Genomic DNA, 21,248 nt, shown 5'->3' with positions numbered 1-21,248 from the left:
TTCTAGGCTGGGCTGTGTGCTTCCACCATGATTCCACAAAAGAAGGGGGTTTGAGGTGCATGCAAATGCAGTGTCCAATCTGGGGTGATCATAGAAGCTGGCCTGGGGATAGGTTGAAGTGGGGACATCCCAGCCTTACCCATTTTTGTCTGCTTGTTTAAAATCCTCAATGATGGTCCACAACCAGCTCTCGGGGAATTGACTTCGGGAAATGATGTCCTCCTCTGGGATTATTTCATCATCCAGGTCACCTGTGGGTGGGGGTAGGGGGTTAAAACAGACTGAATCCCCCCTCCTGCTCCCTCCACGGTCCCTTTTAGATATTTATCTTTATAATCCCCTGAAGGGATTCCTAGCATGGACACACCCAAGGTCACATGATCACTTCCAGGGATCCTAGGCACATTTGCCCCTTTTAGAGGCTCCTTTCTCCATTAAAAAAATATTAAAAGTCATATTTTACAACCAGGTTGGTATAAAGGTGAAAATAAGCCACACTGCATTGGGTTGATTTTCTTTTCCCCCTTCTTTGATTTTCAAGGGAATGAAAACGTTTGCATGAATGAGCCTCTAAAAGCATCATTGGCCCATGCCTGCTGTGTTGTTAGCCATGTGATGGTTAAGTCTATCCTGAAAACAATGAGGCTAGCTGAGAGATTCCCCGGACTTGACGGAGATTGCCAAAGAGACAGTGGCCTTTAAAAGTCATCTTGACCCCATCAGCAAGTACACAAAGTTGGCTAGAATAGAGTTCAATCCTGGCTGGGCTTTCCTCAAAAAATGATGAACGTATTTTAATTTGGTTTTGGGGCTTCCCTGGTGGTTCAGATGGTAAAGAATCTGCCTGTCAATGCAGGAGTTACAGGTTCCGTCCCTGGGTTGGGAAGATCCCCTGGAGGAGGAAATGGCTACCCACTCCAGTATTCTTGCCTGGGAAATCCCATAGACAGAGGAACCTGGTGGGCTACAGCCATGGAGTCACAAAGAGTCAGACTCTTAGTGATTAACACTTCCACTTTTCTGCCTAACCACAAACTAGGTGGAATTCCATAGATACTGAAAAACACACATAAAAGTGAAGAAAGTGAAAGTCGCTCAGTCGGGTCCGACTCTTTGCGACCCCATGAATTCTCCAGGCCAGAATACTGGAGTGGGTAGCCCTTCCCTTCTCCAGGGGATCTTCCCAACCCCGGGATCGAACCCAGGTCTCCCGCATTGTAGGCAGATTCTTTACCAGCTGAGCCACAAGGGAAGCCCAATGTTCAAAGGCACTCAAAGTGCCTTTGGGATACTAACTCTTAATCAACCCTCTGTATCACCCCCAGTTGGCTAAAGAAATGACACAATGCTGGTGGTGGTGGTGGGGGGGAGTCATCCATGTGTGTGTAAATCATATACACATTGTCTAAATTGCTTCTTGGTGAAGAAAAAGTCTTGGGTCACTGGAGCAGAGAGTAGCATGCCTAGTCATTATAATTTGCAAAGAGACTGAAGATAGAATTCTGTGCTCATGTATGTTGGGAATCATGTTTTTGGCGGGGTAGAGGGTTGAAGAGGTAGCTAGTGTTCCAGCTAAAGGAATTCAGAAATATTTGACTTTGGCAATGGTTGCTTTTGAGAGGTGTCTGCAGATAATTCAGTTTCAACAAAGCCCATTGCAGCACAGAAGTCCTCTAATTAAGACATATCAAAAGATGTTTTTAAAAAACAAAAAGAGAAAAGGAGAGGAACTTCCCTGGTGGTCCAGTGGTTAAGGTCCTGAAGTTCCACTGCAGGGGGCACAGTTTCAATCCCAAGTCAGGGAACTAAGATTCTGCATGCCACATGGCATAACCAAAAATTTAAAAAACTGAATAATGGTGGGATCAGGCCACACCAGGCTCCTCTGTCTCTCAATAGATGGCAGTGGAGACTCTTGTCAGTTCTGTAAAGGCCACTTTGTGGTGAGACCATTCTGATTTTGCTTAAAGGGGGCTTCTAAGAGAAGCCCTGGCTTTGCCTAAGATTGATGTGGCCTGAGATGTAGAGTTTTGACTGTGTACGTGTCTATCCAAAACCGAATGAATGAATGAATGATCGAACATTGATTGGGCAAAGGTTGAGCAGCTCTCTTAAGAAGGCAACATGAATTAGTTTTCTTTGGTAAAGGCAAGCTTAGAACCCATCTCAGGTCTTCCTACTGGCAACTAGTGTGACCAGCTCTATCTTCTAGAACATTCCCTCAGACCATGTGAGTCCTGGGCACTGGTAAAGTCAAACTTCAGAGTGTCTGGGGCCACGGCCAGGCCAATCCACCCAGGCAGGAAATTTCCTTGCCCTCAGGTAAGGAGTCTTCTCCACTAGACTAGGTCCTTCATCCCTCCGACAGGCACTTTCTTCCGCCTGCGACTGGGACTAGGTCCTAGGACTAGGTCCCAGGACTGGAGCCCTCCCTCCCACCCCGGACAGGCCGGCCCTCCCCGCCACAGGACTCACTCCTGGCCAGCTCCAGGGCGCTGTCGCGGTTGTGCTGCTGCCGCAGCTGAGCGATGTACTCGCAGCAGTCCAGGAAGGCCTTGACGCAGGCGTCGCCCTGCAGGATGAACTGGGCCCGGCGCTGGCACGGGAACTTCATGGGGTTGTCCCGCATGCCGTCTTCACAGCACTTGCGCAGATCGCCGCTGTACTGGCCCACTATGGGAACACAGGTTTCCCCCCCACGTCCCGCGCGCCCTCAGCTGCGGCATCGAAGCAGCAGGCGCTCAGGACACAGCCCCAGGGAGAACTTCCCCACGGTCAGACCCTCCCCTTCCCTCTCTAGCTGGGATCCAGAATGGGTGGGGACCAGCGGAGAGCGCATACCTTTATCCATCCTCTTCTCCATGAGCTGCACCGAGCGGCGTCGGCGGACGGCTGGTTGCGGGCACAGCGGATCTAAAGGCAGGTGGAAGGAGAACCAGATGGGTTAGGCACCTACTATGTGTCCTTGGTTTCCTCTCCACCCCCACCCTCGCCGCGATGCTGGAGTGTTATCGCGACCCATACCGAGGCTCGGAAAGAAGTGATTTGCGAGATGGTGGTGGAGGCGGGACTTCAACACCCCGACCTGCACCCCAGAGCCCTGCCCTAAGCCTGTTCTCAGTATCTGGGGGATAGAGGCCCTGCTCCTCGCCTGCCCTGCCTCTCCCTGCGTCCTCACCTGCCCTCTGCTTGGTCTCCAGGCCCTGGCTGGTCTTGAGGGCGAGTCCTGCATCGGTGAAGACGCCGGCATAGTCTCTTCCACTGCCTGGCGTGCAGCCAATGTCCGCTTTCTCCACCACGTCCCAGATCTGCGGGGTGGAGTGGAGGCGGAGGGTCAGAAGTGCCGCCACCCTCTCGCCAACTTGTCCATCCAGCCCCACCCCATCCATCCTTATCCTGCTCCCCCAGCTGGCAGGTCACGATGGACGATCCAGAGTTGCGCTCTGGATTGCGTCCTTTCCCAGCACCATCTCCAACGTGGACCTTTGTCCACCCACATTCTCATCCTCGACTTGACTTCCCATCCCCGTGTCTACATCCATTCGGACCCCTATGCTCAATCCATCTGCTCCTCTCCAGCACCATTCCCAGGTGGCTCAGTGGTAAAGAATCTGCCTGCCAATGCAGGAGACACTGGTCCCATCCCTGGGTGGGGAAGGTCCCCTGGAGAAGGAAATGGCAACCCACTCCAGTATTCTTGCCTGGGAAATGCCATGGACAGAGAAGCCTGGTGGGCTACAGTCCATGGAGTTGAAAAAGAGTTGGACAGGACTGAGTGACTGAACAACAACAAGCATCATTCCCACCTCACCCCAATGCCATCTCTGAACCAACCTCAGTGACTCTGGGGCATACCTTACTCTGGGTCAATTTGTTCTTCTTATTCAGCACAAACACGCCCTTGTCCACGGCCACCAGCCCCACTCGGGCCCCCTGGTCAGCCTCGATCTTCAGGGTGATCTGTTGCCCGGGTCGATGGTGCTTCTCTTCCTTCCCACCACTTTTCACCACCAGCTATGGGAGGGGAGCAGATTGGATGGGAAAGTCAGCCCTGTAAGACCCCGAGAAGCCCAAGACAGAGGAGGTCTTGAGCTGGACTGAAAGGGGAGGGGAAGAAGCAAGCCAAACTGGCATCAGGCAGAAAATCAAGAAAAGAGAGAAAACCTGGGGCAAGAGAGATGCTGAGTGCAAGCCTCCACTCACGAAATGAATGAGTCATAGGGATCAAATACAGTGTGAGGAAGATAGTCAATAATCGCATAGGATCTTTGTATGGTGACACATGGTTACTAACAGGACTCATCATGGTGAGCATTTTGAAACCCACAGAAATGTTGAATCACATATTGATATTTGGATTGTAGAATTGTCATACACCAGGAACTGACATAGTGGCATAGGTCAATTAGGTACTTCCCTGTAACCTAGTCTGTAAAGAATCCGCCTGCAATGCAGGAGACCTAGGTTTGATCCCTGGGTCAGAAAGATCCCCTGGAGAAGGAAATGACAACCCACTCCAGTATTCTTGCCTGGGAAATCTCATGGACAGAGGAGCCTGGCAGACTACAGTCCATGGGGTTGCAAAGAGTCAGACATGACTTAGCGAGTAACCACCACCATAGGTCAATTATACTTCAAACAAACATACTCATAGAAAAAGAGATCGGATGTGTGGTAAAGGGAGGGGCAATTGAGTGAAGGTGGTTAAAAACAAACTTTCAGTTATAAGTACCAGGGGTGTAATGTACAACATAATAAATATATGTAATTAACCCTGCTGTGCCATCATATAGGAAGGTCGTTAGAGGAAACCCTGAATTCTCACCACAAGGGGAAAGATTTTTTTTTCTACTTCTTTAATCTCATATCTCTATGACATGATCAATATTCACTCAACTTACTGTGGTGACCACTTATGATGTACCTAAGTTAAATCATTATGCTCTACACCTTAAACTTAGTGCTGTGTGTAAATTACATCTTAATAAAACTGGAAGAAAAAGAAGCACTAAGGGAACTTCCCTGGGGTTTCAGTGGTTAGGACTTCGCCTTCCAATTCAGGGAGTACAGGTTCGATCTCTGTTGGGGCGCTAAGATCCCACCTGCCTCTCAGCCAAAAAACCAAAAGCATAAAACAGAAGCAATATTGTAACAAATTCAATAAAGACTTTAAAAAATGGTCCATATCACGAAAAAAAAAAGATGAAGAAACTGAGGCTGAAAGAGATGGAAGAAAGAATGAGATGGAAAAGGAAGAGAGGCAGGAACTCTGAAATGGGGAAGAGGCATGGACTCAAGAGGTTGGAGAGAGACAGAGCCAGAGGCACAAGACGAGGAGAGGGACAGCCAGGCGGAGGGTCCCCAGCTGGGCACAGAGAGGTACCCAGGAGCTTACCGTGCCCATACACGAGTCCTTGACATCCACCCACACGGAGTCGGCCACCACCTCCCTCTGGCCGTTGGCATTAATCAGCGTGTAGTAGGCCACCAGGCGGAAGGAAGGAATGAAGTCCGATGTGATGGTTAAGGGCAACACCACCAGGTCCTGGCCAGGCTCTCGGTCCTGGCGTCCCACCTTCAACAGCTTCCCCTTGTTCATGATCTGGGAGGACGGTTCGGTATAAGGATCAGGAAGGTGAGTGGGAGAATGGTTGGGAGTGGGGAGGGGGGAATCTGGGATGGATGAGAGCTCCCGGGGTTGCTGGGAGTTCTAGAAAGCCACAGACCATGTAGGTGTAATAGCGGATTTTGGCTTGCTGGCCGGGGTCTGTGCGCAGGTGGAAGTTGACGTTGAGAGTCTCCCCAGGCTTGAGCTCCACGCGGGGCACAGAGAGGTGCAGGTAGTTATTGGAATTCCCCTGGGTGTTGTAGGGTAGGGCCTGCATGGTCTTGGTGGCCTGTCGATCCTCGGGAATATTGTCCTTCTTTGTGCGTACCTAGTCAGAGAAAGATGGACGCCATGATGCCCACCTGCCCCCCGCCAGACACATCTAAATCCATACCCCTGAGACCAGGGTATTTGATGTGAGGAGAAAGACTTTGCAGACAAGATTAGGTTAAGGATCTTAAGGAGATGGGGAGGAAACGGAATGATCCAGGTGGGCCCAATGCCATCACAAGTGTCCATATAAGATGTCTAGGCAGGGACTTCTTTGATGGCACAGTGGATAAGAATCTGCCTATCAATGCAGGGAACATGGGTTCGATCCCTGGTCCGGGAAGATTACACACGCTGTGGAGCAACTAAGTCTGTGTGTCACAACTATTGAGCCTATGCACCCTAGAGCCTGTGGTCTGCAACAAAGATAAGCCACCTCAATGAGAAATCCAAGCACCACAACTAGAGAAAGCTGGCAAACAGCAATGAAGACCCAGTGCCACCAAAAATGAATAAATAAATAATTTAAAATAAAAAGACATCTGGGCAGAAGACATCTAGAAGGTAGGACCCTACTGTGCAGATGAGAGCACATCTATGCATGCAAACTATTATATATAGAATGGATAAACAAGGCCCTACAGTAGAGCACAGGGAACTCTATTCAATATCCTGTGATAAACCATGAAAAAAACATGAGAAAGAATGTAAATATGCATATGTCTAACTGAATCACTTTGCTGTACATCAGACATTAACACAACATTGTAAGTCAATTCTACTTCAATCAAATAAGTGAAAACATAAAAAGAGCCCTTCTATGCAAATGAAAACATCTCTGTGGATGGCACATCCCTTTATGCAAATGAAAGGATCCCACTCTATGCCCAGGACAGGATCCTTTTGTGCACATGTTTGGACCCCACTCTACAAAATTAAGTCCCCCGAGGCTGGCCCAGAACTCACGGTGATGGTCAGGGGATCCCGTTTGTTCTGTGTGTTGATGCTTAGCTTGGCCACGCCGTCATCCTGGGTCAAGGACTGCACGTTGCTGCCCTGGGTCACCACGGGGATGTGGCGGGCGGGGGAGCCGTCGGGGTTCGTCACGTACACCTGCGGGTACAGGGGCAGGTGGGGGGCGTTCAGGCAGACCCAGAAGTGTGACCATGCTCAGGAGTAGGGTCGAGGGGTGCAGTCCTGCCCAGGGTCTCACCATGAGGTCGAAGGGCATGGCAGGTTTGAAGAACTTGGGGGTCTTGGTGAAATGGATCTGGTAGGGGGAAGTCACAATGGGGATCCCGGTGCGCTCCGCCTCCACCATGTCGCTGCCTGAGGGGGGCCAGCCGTGAGGGAGGGCTCCTGGGCCACCCCTCAGGACCAGGCTTCCCCCGTCAGATTGCACTCTGCCTTCGTACTGGGCCTCTGTCCTTGGACTGTATCGCCCCCATCGACCTGATTCCACCTTCATTCTGAACGTCCACCCTCAGAATGAGTCTCCTCTTGCACTGGACCTCCCCTGTCAGACTGGACCCCTCCTTCATTCTGGGCCTCCTCCCTCAGACTAGATCTCCCCTGTCAGACTGGACCCCCTCTTCATTCTGGGCCTCCTCCTTCAGACTGGCCCTCCCCTGCCAGACTTGACCCCTGCTCACCATTCCAGGCCTCCTCTCTCAGACTAGACCTCCCTTGCCAGACTGGAACCCCCACCACCCTTCATTCTGGGCTTCCTGTCTCAGACGAGACCTCCCTTGTCAGACTGGATCCTGCTCCCTTCATTCCTGGCCTTCCCCCTCGGACTGCATCTCCCCCCTTCAGACTGGATTCCCCCGCTTCATTCTGGGTCTCCCCCCTCAGACTGGACCTCCCCTTCATTCTGGGTCTCCTCCCTCAGACTGGACCTCCCCCCTCAGACTGCATCCCCCTTTCATTCCGGGCCTCTGCCCCCAGACTGGGCCTCACCTGATTGCAAGATGACGGTGGCGGACACATATATGGACTTGCCCACCAGGGCATCAGCTCGGGAGGGCTGCACTCCATTCAGCAAAACCTGACGTCTCAGTATGGCCTCCCCATTACCATCGATGATCTGGGGGAGACAGTAAGGGTTCATGGCAGAGGGGGGACCTGAGGGGAGGGCCCAGGGGGTGGGCTCAGACGACAGGAGACAGGAAGGGTGTTCAGAGTGGAGGAGACCAGACAGGGCCTCTGTTAGGTACCGGAACACGGGTGAGGGAGTGAGTCAATGAAATTCTCCGGTCACCATCCTGGACCCCAAAGATGACGAAAGCTGTTCCGTCCACGTGCTCCCCATACAAGAACCTGCGATGCAGGGACAGTCTCAGAGTCTTGCCTCTGCAGATGAGTCTTCCTCCAAACTGGCTCTGGCCTCGCTTGAGCCCCTCCCCCCACCTGGCCCCTCCCCCTGCCCCTCACCTGGCAATGATGTTGATCTTCAGGCCATCTGGGTCATCAACGTAGTAGAACTTCTCTTCAGGCTCTAGTTGGACCTCAAAACTGGGAAGCACTGCGGGGAAAGATCATGTTGGTGTGAGCCCAGCACTGGGCCCAGCCTGACGCACCCCCCCATCCCCCCAACCCCAGCTCCCTGGTCCTCTTACCATATTCCTTCACCTCAAAGTCAGCGGAGAAGACCTGCTGCGGAGAGTCTTCATAGTGGGCTTTGATCTTCCAGACCCCCACGCTGTGGGGAGGGCAGGCTGGTGATCTGGACAGACCTGGCAGCCCCCGCCTCCCTCTCCTGGGGTAGGGGAGCCCCAAACCCCCTCCGGGAGGGCCTGACATACTTCACCAGCTCTGGAATGTTCCAGGACAAGGCCAAGATGCCAAATTGGTTGTGAGAAGACTGGGAGTCCCGCTTGACGGGGATGCCGTCGGGGGTCTGGGGGGACACGGAGAAATGGCGCTTCAGAGATAAGGCTTTGCCTCTTGGCTCTCCCCTCCCTGTCTGTGTCTGGACATTCTCTCTCTGTTAGGTCCTCAGGGGCAGTGGTGAAGAATGCGCCCCCGAGCCAGTCAGCTTGGGTTCAAATCCCCACTGAGCCCATTACAAGCTGTGTGACCTTGGGCAAGTTACTTAGCCTCTCTGTGCTCAATGCGCATATCTAGAAAAAGATAATTATTACTCCTGTGTCACTGGTTTGGGACATGTTAATATAGGCAAGAGCTGATGATGACCAGTGTCTCTCCAAAAACAAATAATAACTAGCATTTGGGACTTCCCTGGTGGTGGTCCAGTGGCTAAGACTCCACGCTTCCAATGCAGGGATCACACGTTTGATCCCTGGTCATGGAACTAGATTCCACATGCCGCAGTTAAGATGTGACACAACCTAACAAATAAATGTTTAAAATGATAGTAACTAGCATATGTCTTTCTATTGTGATGCAGGACCCTGTGCTAAGCATTTGATTAGCACATACATACACCACACATAACTGCCCACATTTGCCTTTCTGACATAGCAATGTTGCACGGCTCGGCCTCATACACATGTGATTTCATGCATTGCCAATAGTTTAACATCAGGAGACATCACATAGAAATCTGGTTTTCTGGCTTCTCTTGGAAATTGGGGTCACTGTGGATAACATGCTTCTGTTGGTACGGGGTGACATTTGCTGGGAGCTGAACACTGTGCCTTTAGGGGAGATGTGTGTCTTGTTCCCTGTAGACCCCAAAATCTCTAAAGCCAGCTCAGGGCCTTCAGGACCTGGGCCTTGTTAGCTGTGTGTAATCTCAATAAATACTCAGGAAGATCCCCAGAGGAGGACATGCCCTAGTCTTCCTCCCCTCTCTCCCCCTTCCTTCTACATGTATCGCTCCCTCCCCATCTCCCCTGCTTCTCTCTCCCCTCGCCTTCTCTCCCTCCTTCCAGTAAGTTTTTATTTATCCTACTACCTGCCAAGCATGCTGTCAACAGAAAATCCCTTCCCCTCCATTTGGAATTTATGTTCAGTGGAGGTTAGGGGAAGGTGCAATTAATAAAATGTATAGAGCCAGTTTACAAGATGCCAGAAGGAGAGGGGGTATTGCAATTTTACAGGGCACTCAGGGAGATCTCACTGTAAAATTGGGACACTGGAACAAAGACTTGAAGGATGTATGACAAAAACTACTGTAATGATGTAAAGTAATTAGCCTCCAACTAATAAAAATAAATGGAAAAAAAAAAGAAAAAAGACTTGAAGGAGGTGAGGGAGCGGTCTGTGTGGAAATTTCCAGGAAACGGGTTTTCTGGGTAGGGGGAATAGTCCATGCAAAGGCCCTGGGGCAGGGCTGTGCCCGAGGAGACTGGTGTGTGGCTGGAGCAGAGTGAGCTGAGAAGAGAGGGAAGAAGCGAGGGCAGGGAGGGAGGGGGTAGGTCTTGCAGAGTCTTGTGGGCTGCAGGAGGACTAGAAATTGTGTTCTCAGGAAAGTGGGAGCCCAGGAGGGCTGGGAGCAGAGAAGGGGGCAGGGCCTGACTCAAGTGCTCACGCGCGCCCTCTGGCGGCACTAGACAATTAGTGTCTGTCACCATCCCAGTCTTCGGATGAAGAAACAGACTCGGAAAGGTGAAGTGACCTGTCCAGAGTCACACAGTGACCGGACGTCTATCTGGAGCTAGAATCCACAGGCGCAAGCAAGCTTCGCCCCGCGTGGTCTCCCTGGGTCCCCGCCCCCTCTCCCGACCTCTCCATATGCCTGTCTTTGACTTTGGGTCTCCGCGGGTGGCTGTTTCTCTGTCTCGATCTCTTTGTCTCTCCGGGTCTCAGCCCCGGGTAGGTCTGGGGCCCCGGTTGGCTGGTACCTCGATGCTGACGATAACCGTCTGGCCCACGGGCAGCAGCTTGTGGTCGACAGTGAAGACCCGATAGAGGACTGAGAGGCAGTGGGAGAGGGAGAGAGCGTTGGGTGAGACTCCGCCCCTCCCCCAGCCCTGCCCCGCCCCCATCCCGCCTTCTCCAGCCACCCCTCCCCGCCCCTTACCCGTGGAGCCTGGGGTGTAGATGGTCTTGTCTGTCTGGATGAAGAGGTACCCGCTCTGAAGGCTGATCAGCACCACCTTCTCCACCTGAACACCCCCGAAGGTCGCGAGGATAGTCACGAACTTATGCCCCTTGTCTGATTTTAACTCTTTGCTGGCCGGGATCTGGGCATGAACCAAGAGATCATTAGAGGTCTGCTCCACCTGCCCCTCTTCACAACACAGCCTGCCCATCAATTCTGGTTTGCCCAGATTTGGGGAGTAACGGGGTACTGAGATGGGGGAAGGGTAAGAGAGGGGCTGGGGGTCAGAGGGAGGGATGGGAAGGGGGAGTAAGACTGGCGGCTCAGAGGAGGGAGGGCTCAGAAGGGGAAGGGGACTCAAAAACTCAGATGGAAGGGACTCTGAAAGAAGAGGAGGGCTTAGAGGGGGAGGGGCTTGGAGGGATGGGGGTCAGAAATGGGAAAGGATCCAGAGATCCTAGGGCTTGGAAGGAGGCGGACTTGAGAGAGATCAGGGGTCTACTGTATAGCACAGGGACCTCTGCTCAATATTATGTAACAGCCTAAATGGGGCAAGAATTTGAAAAAGAACAGATACATGTATATGTATCACTGAATCACTTGACTGTACACCTGAAATTACTGCAACATTGCTAATCAATTATGCTCCAGTATAAATTAAAAGTTTTGGTTTTTTTTTTTAAAGCCGGGAACCCAAAGCCAGTGCTTTGGGACAACCCAGAGGGATAGGGCGGAGAAGGCACTGGCACCCCACTCCAGTACTCTTGCCTGGAAAATCCCATGGACGGAGGAGCCTGGTGGGCTGCAGTCCGTGGGGTCGCTAAGAGTCGGACACGACTGAGCGACTTCACTTTCACTTTTCACTTTCATGCATTGGAGAAGGAAATGGCAACCCACTCCAGTGTTCTTGCCTGGAGAATCCCAGGGACGGGGGAGCCTGGTGGGCTGCGGTCTATGGGGTCGCACAGAGTCGAGCACAGCTGAAGCGACTTAGCAGCAGCAGCAGCAGCAGAGGGATAGGGTGGGTAGCAATAAGGATGCGGTGTTTAGGATGGGGGGTACACATGTATACCTGTGGCCGATTCATGTTGATGTATGGCAAAAAACCATCACAATATTGTAAAGTAATTGTCCTCCAATTAAAATAATTAATTTAAAATAAAAAAGAAGCTCTGAGAAAGCACAGGATGAAGCAGTGGGAGGGGCTCAGAAAAGGGAGGGCTCGGATGGGGGAGGGGGAGACTCCGAAGGGGCGGGGCTCAGAGAGGGAGAGGGGGCTCAGCCGGGTGGAGGACTCTCAGAGCCGGTGCGGCATCAGCAGGACTGGGCTCCCTGGCGCGCCCACCTTGATGGTGACGGTGGCCAGGTAGCCATTGCCGTTGTTCAGCTGGGTGTTTTCGTTTGACAGCACTTGTCTCTTGGCCGGGAAGTCGTGGACGGTGACCGAGACCGGAATATCCCCTTGTCCTCCGTGGGCCTCCAGCACCACCGTCTCCTCACTCTCCAGACGCAGGATGTTGGGGGTGATCATGGAATACCTGCCGGAGGGGAGATTGGGGCGCGTGGAGCTGTCATCCCTGGAAGCCCGAGATGCGAGCCCTTCCCCAGGGTGAGCGCTCTGCCCCAGTCCCTGGTCTCACAGGGGATCCGGTGACCCGCCAGACAGCTGGGGGGAAGCGGGGCGGTGCTTCACATCCCATCAACTCCTGAACATCAAAATCAGAGGTGCCAACTCTTGACTCTAGACTTCCAAACTCACCACTGAACACACTTATTCCAGGGGCTCTAATCTCGAAATCTTTAAACACCCCAAATCTCTAAACACCCAACCCTGGAACACCATATGTGCTATGTGCTAAGTGGCTTCAATCGTGTCTGACTCTTTGCTACCCTCTAGACTGTAGCCGGCCAGACTCCTCTGTTCATGGGATTCTCCAAACAAGAATACTGGAGTGGGTTGCCGGTGCCCTCCTCCAGGGTATCTTCCCAACCCAAGGATCGAACCCGTGTCTCCTGTGTCTCCTGCATTGCAGGATTCCTTACCTGCTGAGCCAGCAGGGCAGCCCAGAACATCCCAAACTTCTCCCTAAACCTGTGGCACCCCAGACCCAGATCCATGCCCTCAGCCACATACACCCGTAAGAAATCTCTAGACCCTTAAAACCTGAAACTGCAAACTCCCAGAATCTATGATGGTCAAATGTCCAGGAAGCCAAATCACCTCTCCTGCAAAATCACTCATCACTGCACACGCACCCTACACATGCGGGGCTGCTTACCACAAATGCATACTCCCATCTCTGAATCAGCCTTTTTTGGGGGTCAGGCTGTGACTACTCACATGGGGCTCCCCAGGGCCATGGGGAGACTGGCTAGAAGCAGCAGCAGCAGCAGGCTGGGACCTGAGGTGGGCCGCATGGTGCTGGGGCAGTGGAGGGACGGAGGGACGGAGGGACGGTGGGACGGAGGGAGAGGGCAGGGGGGGAGTGAGCTGAGGTTGCTGGAGGCTGCCTTTTATCTGGCTCCTGCCGTCCTCCCTCCTCCGACCAGCCCTCACTCCCCGAGGCCTCCCCCCTCCCTGGGACTGCCCCAGATTTCTCAATACTGTTTCCTAAGTTTTTCAATCTGTAGGGCCAACACGCCTGGCATAAGTGACCCGGGGCCATGTTCTTCAGCTACAGGGACACAACAACCTCCTGCCCTGGCCTCCCTTGGGGTCATGGCCAGCTGGTGATCAGGGACCTTTCCCTGTTACATCCACTTGGTAGTAGATGAAAGCAGAAGGCCGAGAGCCAGCCCTCGCCCCCAACTCCAGATATCTGGACCTGGCCCTCTGTCTACTTTTAATCATTTATTCACCAGACTCTTCCTGTGAGTCTGTCTCTGTGCTAGCATCTCATGTCCCACTTCCAGAATCTTCAATGTCGGCATGGGGCTGGGGGCCAGGGACAGAGTCCAGCATCAATGCTCCTAGTCCCACAGAGTGTTTTCTCCAGTGGAGAAAGACTCAGCTTCTTTGAGGGTCAGGGAAGGTTTCTTGGAGGAGGGGACATTTCATCTGGGCTTTGAAGTATACGTAGGAGTTCACTATCCATGTGAGAATGTTTTCTACAGCAAGGAGAGCCTGGAATTCCTTCCACCTACTCTCGTCAAGAGGCCTGAGTGGCTATGCGGTTTTAAAAAGTCATAATTGGGGAAAGTCCCATGGCTAGCTTTTGTGTTACATCAACACCTTCTTAAGGGAGGGAGGTTCAAGAGGGATGGGACGTGTGTATACCTATGACTGATTCATGTTTATGTATGGCAGAAACCAATACAACATTGTAAAGCAATTATCCTCCACTTAAAAAATAAATTTAAAAACATCCTATTAGGATATTATTGTTATTAAAATTGTATTTAACTTGTTGCATATAAATTGGTAATATGGTTCAATATCTAAAAGGTAACCTTCCTCCTGCTCTTGTTGGTAGCCACCAGGGTCTCAGACCGGAGAAGGCAATGGCACCCCACTCCAGTGCTCTTTCCTGGAAAATCCCATGGATGGAGGAGCCTGGTAGGCTGCAGTCCATGGGGTCACTACAAGTCGGACACAACTGAGCGACTTCACTTTCACTGTTCACTTTTGTGCATTGGAGAAGGAAATGGCAACCCACTCCAGTGTTCTTGCCTGGAGAATCCCAGGGATGGGGTCGCACAGAGCCGGACACGACTGAAGTGACTTAGCAGCAGCAGCAGCAGGGTCTCAGACATGACTATGTAACCAAGTCTCATGTTTCTCTCCAGAGGTATATTATACATTTATGAACATTCACACGTTTCAAAAACAAATATCAGAAAGCTCTACACACTCTTCTTGCTGGTCTCCCTGGGTTACACCTTGCTTTTTCATAAACAATATACCATAGAGATTGTTTCATTATCAGAGCACAGAGAGCTTCCTTGTTCTTACAGGCTGTGAAAGTAACCAGTCATCTACTGATGGACAGACAGACTTCCTATTGTTATAAAACCATGCTCCCTCCAAAAAAAAAAAAAACCATGCTCCCTGCAGAGATAATCTGCATTATTGCCCAGTTATTGCCCAGTTCTTGCCCAGTTATTGCCCAGTTCTCATGATTATTAACTGGTAAACCTTGGGGAAATTACTGATAACCACTTGAGCCTCAGTTTCCTCCTGTAAAGGGGTTATAACAGCAAACAACTTCAAAGGGTTCTTACTACAATGAGAAAAGATAATTCTGATCAAAGGCTGTGTGTTAATAGTAACCTTGCTAGATATCACTAAATTCCCCTCCATAGTTACATTGATTTACATATTCACCAGTCTTGCACAAAATTGCCAATTTCCTCATTTCCACCCCGCCCCCAGCCCACTGCCCCACTTAAGGCCACATTGTCCAAACTGGATTTTTGCCTCAATGTCAATTTAATTTGCTTGTAAGTTGAGCCTCTGGGGGATGGGGGGAATGTGAAGCCAGGTGTAGGGAGGATGGGGGATCTAGAGCCCTGAAGAGATGGAGGATTCAGAAGCCCAGAGGGTTGTTTTCCAAAGCCTCCTTGAAGGGGTTAACAGGGACCTCACTCTGATTTCCTGTAAACCATGCTCTTTTCCCGGCTGTGCCCGAGAGTCCGAGTAAGGGGAGGCGTGGAAAAACAACAAACTTGGCCTCTGTCTGATCTGATTGCGACACCCTTTCTTTGGAAGAGGAGGAGGGGCGGGGGGAGGCAAACACTTGCTTACTCTACAGAACTGGGGTTCAACTTCTGAAACTGAGATGTGGCCACCTGCCAGGATCCTCCACTCCCCAAACTTTATCTTTCTCTCCTGTCCACCGGCCAAAATATCCACCTGGTTTCCTGGTTCCGTTATAGGCTTAAGCCTTAGGGCTCTGTGATTTGTCAAGGAATCAAGAATTTGAGAAGGAATTCCTGCTGACCTCGCTCTCCCAGTGAGGTTGCCTGCCCCTCCTTCAGAGCCTCAGTTAGTCCATCTGAACAGTGGGATTGATGGCAGTTCTTGCGGCTTTGTTTTTTATTTTTTATTTCGGCCACGCCGTGCGGCAGGCAGGGGAGATCTTAGTTCCCCCGACCAGGGATCGAAACTGCCCCCCTGCATTTGAAGCGCAGTCTTAACCACTGGACTGCCAGGGAAGTCCCAGTTCCTGCTGTTTTGACAATTAAGAGAAACCAGATGCTGTGAGAGACACAAGTTTGATTCCTGGGTTGGGAAGATCCCCTAGAGGAGGTCATGGCTACCCACTCCAGTATTCTTGCCTGGAGAATCCCATGGACAGGGGAGCCTGGTGGGCTACAGTCCATGGGGTAGCAAAGAATCGGACACCGAGTGACTGAGTATACACAGATGCCTTGAAGCCCTGGGCTTGGAGGGAAGGCTCATGCCCACAGCGATGGAGGTCTGAGAAGGGTCCTACCCATGACATCCAGGAGGTGACTGGAGGGATGGAGGTGAAAGTGAACCAAGGTCTCCTGGGAGGGAAGGAAACCAGAGGAATTCTTCCAGGCTTTTTTCAGGGGAATGGATATTTGCATCCAGAAGTTTGGGAGGGGGATGATGGGAAAGATAAGCCAGCAGGGGAGAAAGAGAAAGAGGCACTCCTGGTGTGGACCCAGGGTGAGCGAGCTGCCTGGGCAGGTTCTAAGTGGAATATCTAGGAGATTTTTTTTGGCCATGCCATACGTCTTGCAGGATCTTAGCTTCCTGACCACGGAACAAACCCAGAACCCCCTGCACTGGAAGCACAGAGTCCTAACCACTGGACCATCAGGGATGCCCCTCTAGGAGACTCTTACACAAACCGAATATGTTCACTTGTTGTTGTTTAGTCCCTAAGTTGTGCCCAACTCTTTTGCAACACCATGGATTTTAGCCCACCAGGGCCCTCTGTCCATGGATTTCCCTGGCAAGAATTCTGGAGTGAGTTGCCATTTCCTTCTCCAGGGGATCTTCTTGGATCAGGGATTGAACCCGAGTCATTTGCATTGGCAGGTGGATCCTTTACCACTGAACCACCAGAGAAACTCAAAATATTTGTTATTTATCTGAAATACAGATTTAACTGGGCATCCTGTATTTTGTCTGGTAACCCTAGCTAGGATGTAAATAGAATGGGGGGGGGGGGTGCAGAAACCGGCATGATTTCTGAGTGACGGGAGCCCAGGTGCCCCTCTCCCCTTCAGTCCCCTGCATTTGCCTTAGTATTGTTATCTCCTGGCTGCACCCCACCCTTTCCCCACACAGGCGTGGCCACATCTGGGAGCAGCAGACATCCATCTTCCTCACCCTTCACTCCCGCCCATTCCAGGATGGGTGCTACACTGCTTTCTGGGAATTTCTCTCCAGGACCCAGAGCCTGGCCCCACCTCCACCTCCCCCACCAGCAGCCTAGGCTCCCCCTTCTCTCCTACTTGTTACTCATTAACTTGGGTTAACCTTGATCTGATGGAACCCATCCATTTGCCCTCTGGCTCCTTTCCCCTACCTACTCATGCATATGCAAGCAGAGACACTAGGGACCCTCCACCAGGGGCCAGGGGTGTTTTGTTTTTTTTTTCTCCCTTGAAAGTGCCACTCAGCTTGAAGGATCTTAGTTCCCCAACCAGGGATCGAACCCAGGCCATCAGCAGTGATGGTAGAGTCCTAACCACTGGACCACCAGGGAATTCCAAGCCAGAAGTTTTGACCCCAGCTTTGCCTTCTCTCAGCCTCTGTTGCTCATCTTTAAATTAGACATTTCAGCTACTGAACTTCCCTCTGAGTTTTGGGTGACAGCACATATCATCAGGCAAGCTAGTGCTCAGACAGGCGCCCGGCACTTGGTGCATGCAGGATGTACTTGAACTGTGTTTTTATTTTTATTAACACCTGCTTCTCCTCTCTCTTGCCTTATTTCAGTGAGAGCCCCTCCAGGCCTCCAAGCCAGAGTTCCCTCTTCCTTCCTCTCCCTCATCCCCTGTAATCCTCCCTGGGACCCCTTGGTTGTCTCTCCCCATCCATCCTTCTTTCCACCCCTGTGGTCCCTGGCCTCCTTGCTGTAAACTCACCTCTTCCAGGTCATCTAGTCCACAGCAACTGGGGATTTTTTTTTTTTCCTGTGGACTCATGGTACAGCATGTGGGATCTTAGTTTTCTGACCAGGGATTGAACCTGCACCCTTCAAACTGCAAGTGTGGAGTCTAAACCACTGAACCACCAGAGAAGTCCCTGGGGACTTTTTTCTAAAACACACCTTTGCATTCCTTCTACAAAATTATGATGTGTAATACCAGAATATATGCTAATGACTGTGAACCTTTCAGTGGCAGCATCTTATTGATTTTATGCATCTTAACTTTGCACATCTTGTTTATTCTGAATGCCTTAAGTGCTATTGTTGTTGTTTAGTCGCTCGGTCATGTCTGATGCTTTTGTGACCCTGTGGGCTGTAGCTCACCAGGCTCCTCTGTCTGTGGGATTTCTTAGGCAAAATTTTGGAGTGTGTTGCCAGTTCCTTCTCCAGGAGATCTTCCCAACCCAGGGATCAAACTCAAGTCCCCTGCATTGGCAGGTGGATTCTTTACCACTGAGCCACCAGGCAAGCCCATTAGGTGCTATTACTATCCCCATTTTACAGATAAAGAAACTGAGGGCTCTGGCTAATTGGCTAAGAGCCTCTAGCTGGTAGCAGCTGAGATTTGAAGCAGGGAGGTGGGCTCCAGAGTTTCTGATTGCTGCTGTAACAGATGATCACAGTTCTGGTGGCTTGAAACAATGTGCTTATTATCCTACAGTTCTGGAGGGCTGAAGTCAGAAATTGAGGTATCAGGAGGGCTGTGTTTCTTCTGGAAGTTCTAGGGGAGACTCTGTACCAGGGCTATTCTGGCTTCTATGGGCTGCCTGCACTCCTTGGCTCATGGCTTCTTCCATCTTCAATATGCATGACTCTAGGGACTTCTCAGCAGCCCACTGGCTAAGATTCTGTGCTCCGAATGCAGGGGGCCTGAGTTCCATCTCTGGTTGGGGAACTAGATCCCACAGGGAGCAAATAAAAAATCCTGAGTGCCATAACTAAAGATCCCACATGCTGCAACAAAAATTGAAGATCCTGCATGCTGCAACTAAGACCTGGCAAAGCCAAAAACCAAAACAAAACAAAACTCAACCAAACAAAACACCCCACAACACTTTCCACCATCACATCTCATTCTCTGATCCTGAGCCTCCTAGTATTAGTCACTGAGTCATGTCCATTTCTTTGTGACCCCATGAACTATAGCCCACTAGGCTCCTCTCAGTCCACTGGACTCTTCTGGCAAGAATACTGGAGCAGGTTGCCATTTCCTTCTCCAGGGGATCTTCCTGACCCAGGAATTGTACCTGGGTCTCCTATATTGCAGGCATATTCTTGACCATCTGAGCCACTTGCGAAGTGCCCTCCTCTTACAAGGACTCTTGTAACAACAATGCATCCATCTGAACAATCCAGAATCATTCCTCATTCTAACATGCTTAATTGAATCACAACTGGAAAGTGCCTCTTGTCATGTAAGGGGACGTAGTTCCAGGCTGCGGGGATTAGGGAGGGGACAACTTGGGAGAGCCATACGTCCTAACACACACATCATCCCTAGACAACCAAGTCCCTCATTGCTTTAAACTCTTCTTGGCTCCTGTGGGCCCCAGCATAAAGTCCAAGACTGTCTGCCTGCCTTGAGGCTTCTGCCAGTTGCTCTCGCCCTCCCCCCTAACTCCCGCCAGACCTGCAGAGGAACTTGCAAGTTGTTCTGGGCATCGCCTTACTGCAGAATTTCCTCAGCCTGCAATGCCTTCCCACTTCCTTCTTTGTCTGGCTGGGCTATATATATTCATCCGGGCCCTAGCTGGACCTGTTTCCGCTTGCAGAAAGCCTTGACCCTAGCCTGATTGCCTCCCCCCGGCCCATCCATGCCTGCGGTCCCCACTGAGGAATATTTCTCAGGGCTCCAGAGGAGGTTCTGAGTGCTCTAGATGAAGGGCCAAGTGGGGCAGAGCAAAATGCATCATGGGCGCCTGCCCACAGGTGTGCACAGGTGTGCACAGGTGTGTGCACAGATGTGTGCACAGGTGCACCTCTAACCTGCACTCCTTGAGGTTGGGGGACATTCCCAAGTGGTCAGGCTGTGTTACAGGGCACTGTGCTGAGCCAGATTCCCACCCTGATGTGTGATACTCAGCTCTCTGGGGTCCCCATTTTACATGAAGGAAACAGGTTAAGCTACTTAACAGGCTGCACAGCAAATGTGGGCAAGGTCAAGAGGCTTGGGGGCAAGAGTCTGGGTGCAGAGCCGGCAGTGCATACCATGCTAAAGGGCAGCTCTAGAATCAGACTGCTGATGTTTGGAGTCTTGAGCCTTCCAACATTTTTGCTGTGTTACCTTGGGCAAGTTAAACAGTCTTTCTGTGCTTCATAAGCTTTTCTAGAGTTAAAGACCCTGGAGGCTTTAGACTACGGTGCAGTACACAGCACTCAGCCTGAGCCACCTCATTTCAGTTCAGTTCAGCCGCTCAGTCGTGTCCAACTCTCTGCAACCCCATGGACTGAAGCATGCTAGGTGCCACTGTCCATCATCAACTCCGAGAGCTTGCTCAAACTCATGTCCATCCAGTTGGTGATGCCATCCAACCATCTCATCCCTTTTCCTCCTGCCTTCGATCTTTCACAGCATCAGGGTCTTTTCAAATGAGTCAGTTCTTTGCATCAGATGGCCAAAGTATTGGAGCTTCAGCTTCAGCATCAGTCCTTCCAATGATTATTCAAGTCTGATTTCCTTTAGGACTGACTGGTTGGATCTCCTTGCAGTCCAAGGGACTCTCAAGAGTCTCCTCCAACACCACAGTTCAAAAGCATCAGTTGTTCAGCGCTCAGCTTTCTTTATAGCCCAACTCTCACATCCATACCAGACTACTGGAAAAACCATAGCTTTGACTAGATGGACCTTTGTTGGCAAAGTAATGTCTCTGCTTTTTAATATGCTGTCTAGGTTGGTCATAGCTTTTCTAAGAAGGAGCAAGCGTCTTTTAATTTCATGGCTGCAGTCACCATCTGCAGTGAGTTTGGAGCCCCAAAATATAAAGTCTCTCACCATTTCCATCGTGAGAGAAATTTTTTTACAGTATGAAAAGGCAGAAAGATATGCCATTGAGCCATCATTTTTTCCTCCCCTCCAGCCTTTGCAGAGGCAGTTCCCTCATCTGGGCCTGTGCATCCCTTTCTTCTCTCTGCTCACCTCTGACTCTCCAGGCTGGGTCAGGACCCTGTGCTGGAAGCAGACACTTAAGTGTTGGGATTTGGGGTGGACTGTGGTCACTGCTGTGTCCTGTGT

At 51.2% G+C, this 21,248-nt stretch overlaps 1 protein-coding gene across 2 annotated transcripts in view; it reads right to left on the bottom strand.

The window, feature by feature from the left end:
* C3 (complement C3) overlaps positions 1-13,387 on the bottom strand; it is a 36,409-nt gene extending 23,022 nt beyond the window's left edge. For both annotated transcript variants that reach the window (XM_070464839.1, XM_020916801.2), the window contains exons 1-18: positions 13,228-13,387; positions 12,232-12,424; positions 10,866-11,028; positions 10,687-10,757; positions 8,683-8,777; positions 8,497-8,579; positions 8,312-8,402; positions 8,095-8,197; positions 7,838-7,964; positions 7,092-7,207; positions 6,845-6,991; positions 5,727-5,936; positions 5,396-5,602; positions 3,856-4,014; positions 3,179-3,308; positions 2,842-2,913; positions 2,476-2,673; positions 140-251 (exon numbers count right to left, since the gene is read on the bottom strand). In XM_070464839.1, the coding sequence (XP_070320940.1) occupies positions 140-251; positions 2,476-2,673; positions 2,842-2,913; positions 3,179-3,308; positions 3,856-4,014; positions 5,396-5,602; positions 5,727-5,936; positions 6,845-6,991; positions 7,092-7,207; positions 7,838-7,964; positions 8,095-8,197; positions 8,312-8,402; positions 8,497-8,579; positions 8,683-8,777; positions 10,687-10,757; positions 10,866-11,028; positions 12,232-12,424; positions 13,228-13,304 (2,354 nt within the window). In that variant the 5' untranslated portion in view covers positions 13,305-13,387. The remainder of the gene's footprint in view (positions 1-139; positions 252-2,475; positions 2,674-2,841; positions 2,914-3,178; positions 3,309-3,855; positions 4,015-5,395; positions 5,603-5,726; positions 5,937-6,844; positions 6,992-7,091; positions 7,208-7,837; positions 7,965-8,094; positions 8,198-8,311; positions 8,403-8,496; positions 8,580-8,682; positions 8,778-10,686; positions 10,758-10,865; positions 11,029-12,231; positions 12,425-13,227) is intronic.
* Between the last annotated feature and the right edge of the window lie 7,861 nt (positions 13,388-21,248).

The sequence above is a fragment of the Odocoileus virginianus genome, chromosome 3 (assembly GCF_023699985.2).
Source record: "Odocoileus virginianus isolate 20LAN1187 ecotype Illinois chromosome 3, Ovbor_1.2, whole genome shotgun sequence".
Classification (NCBI taxonomy): domain Eukaryota; kingdom Metazoa; phylum Chordata; class Mammalia; order Artiodactyla; family Cervidae; genus Odocoileus; species Odocoileus virginianus.
The sequence above is the reverse complement of the archived record's forward strand: the minus strand, read 5'-3'. Positions and strand labels throughout refer to the sequence as shown.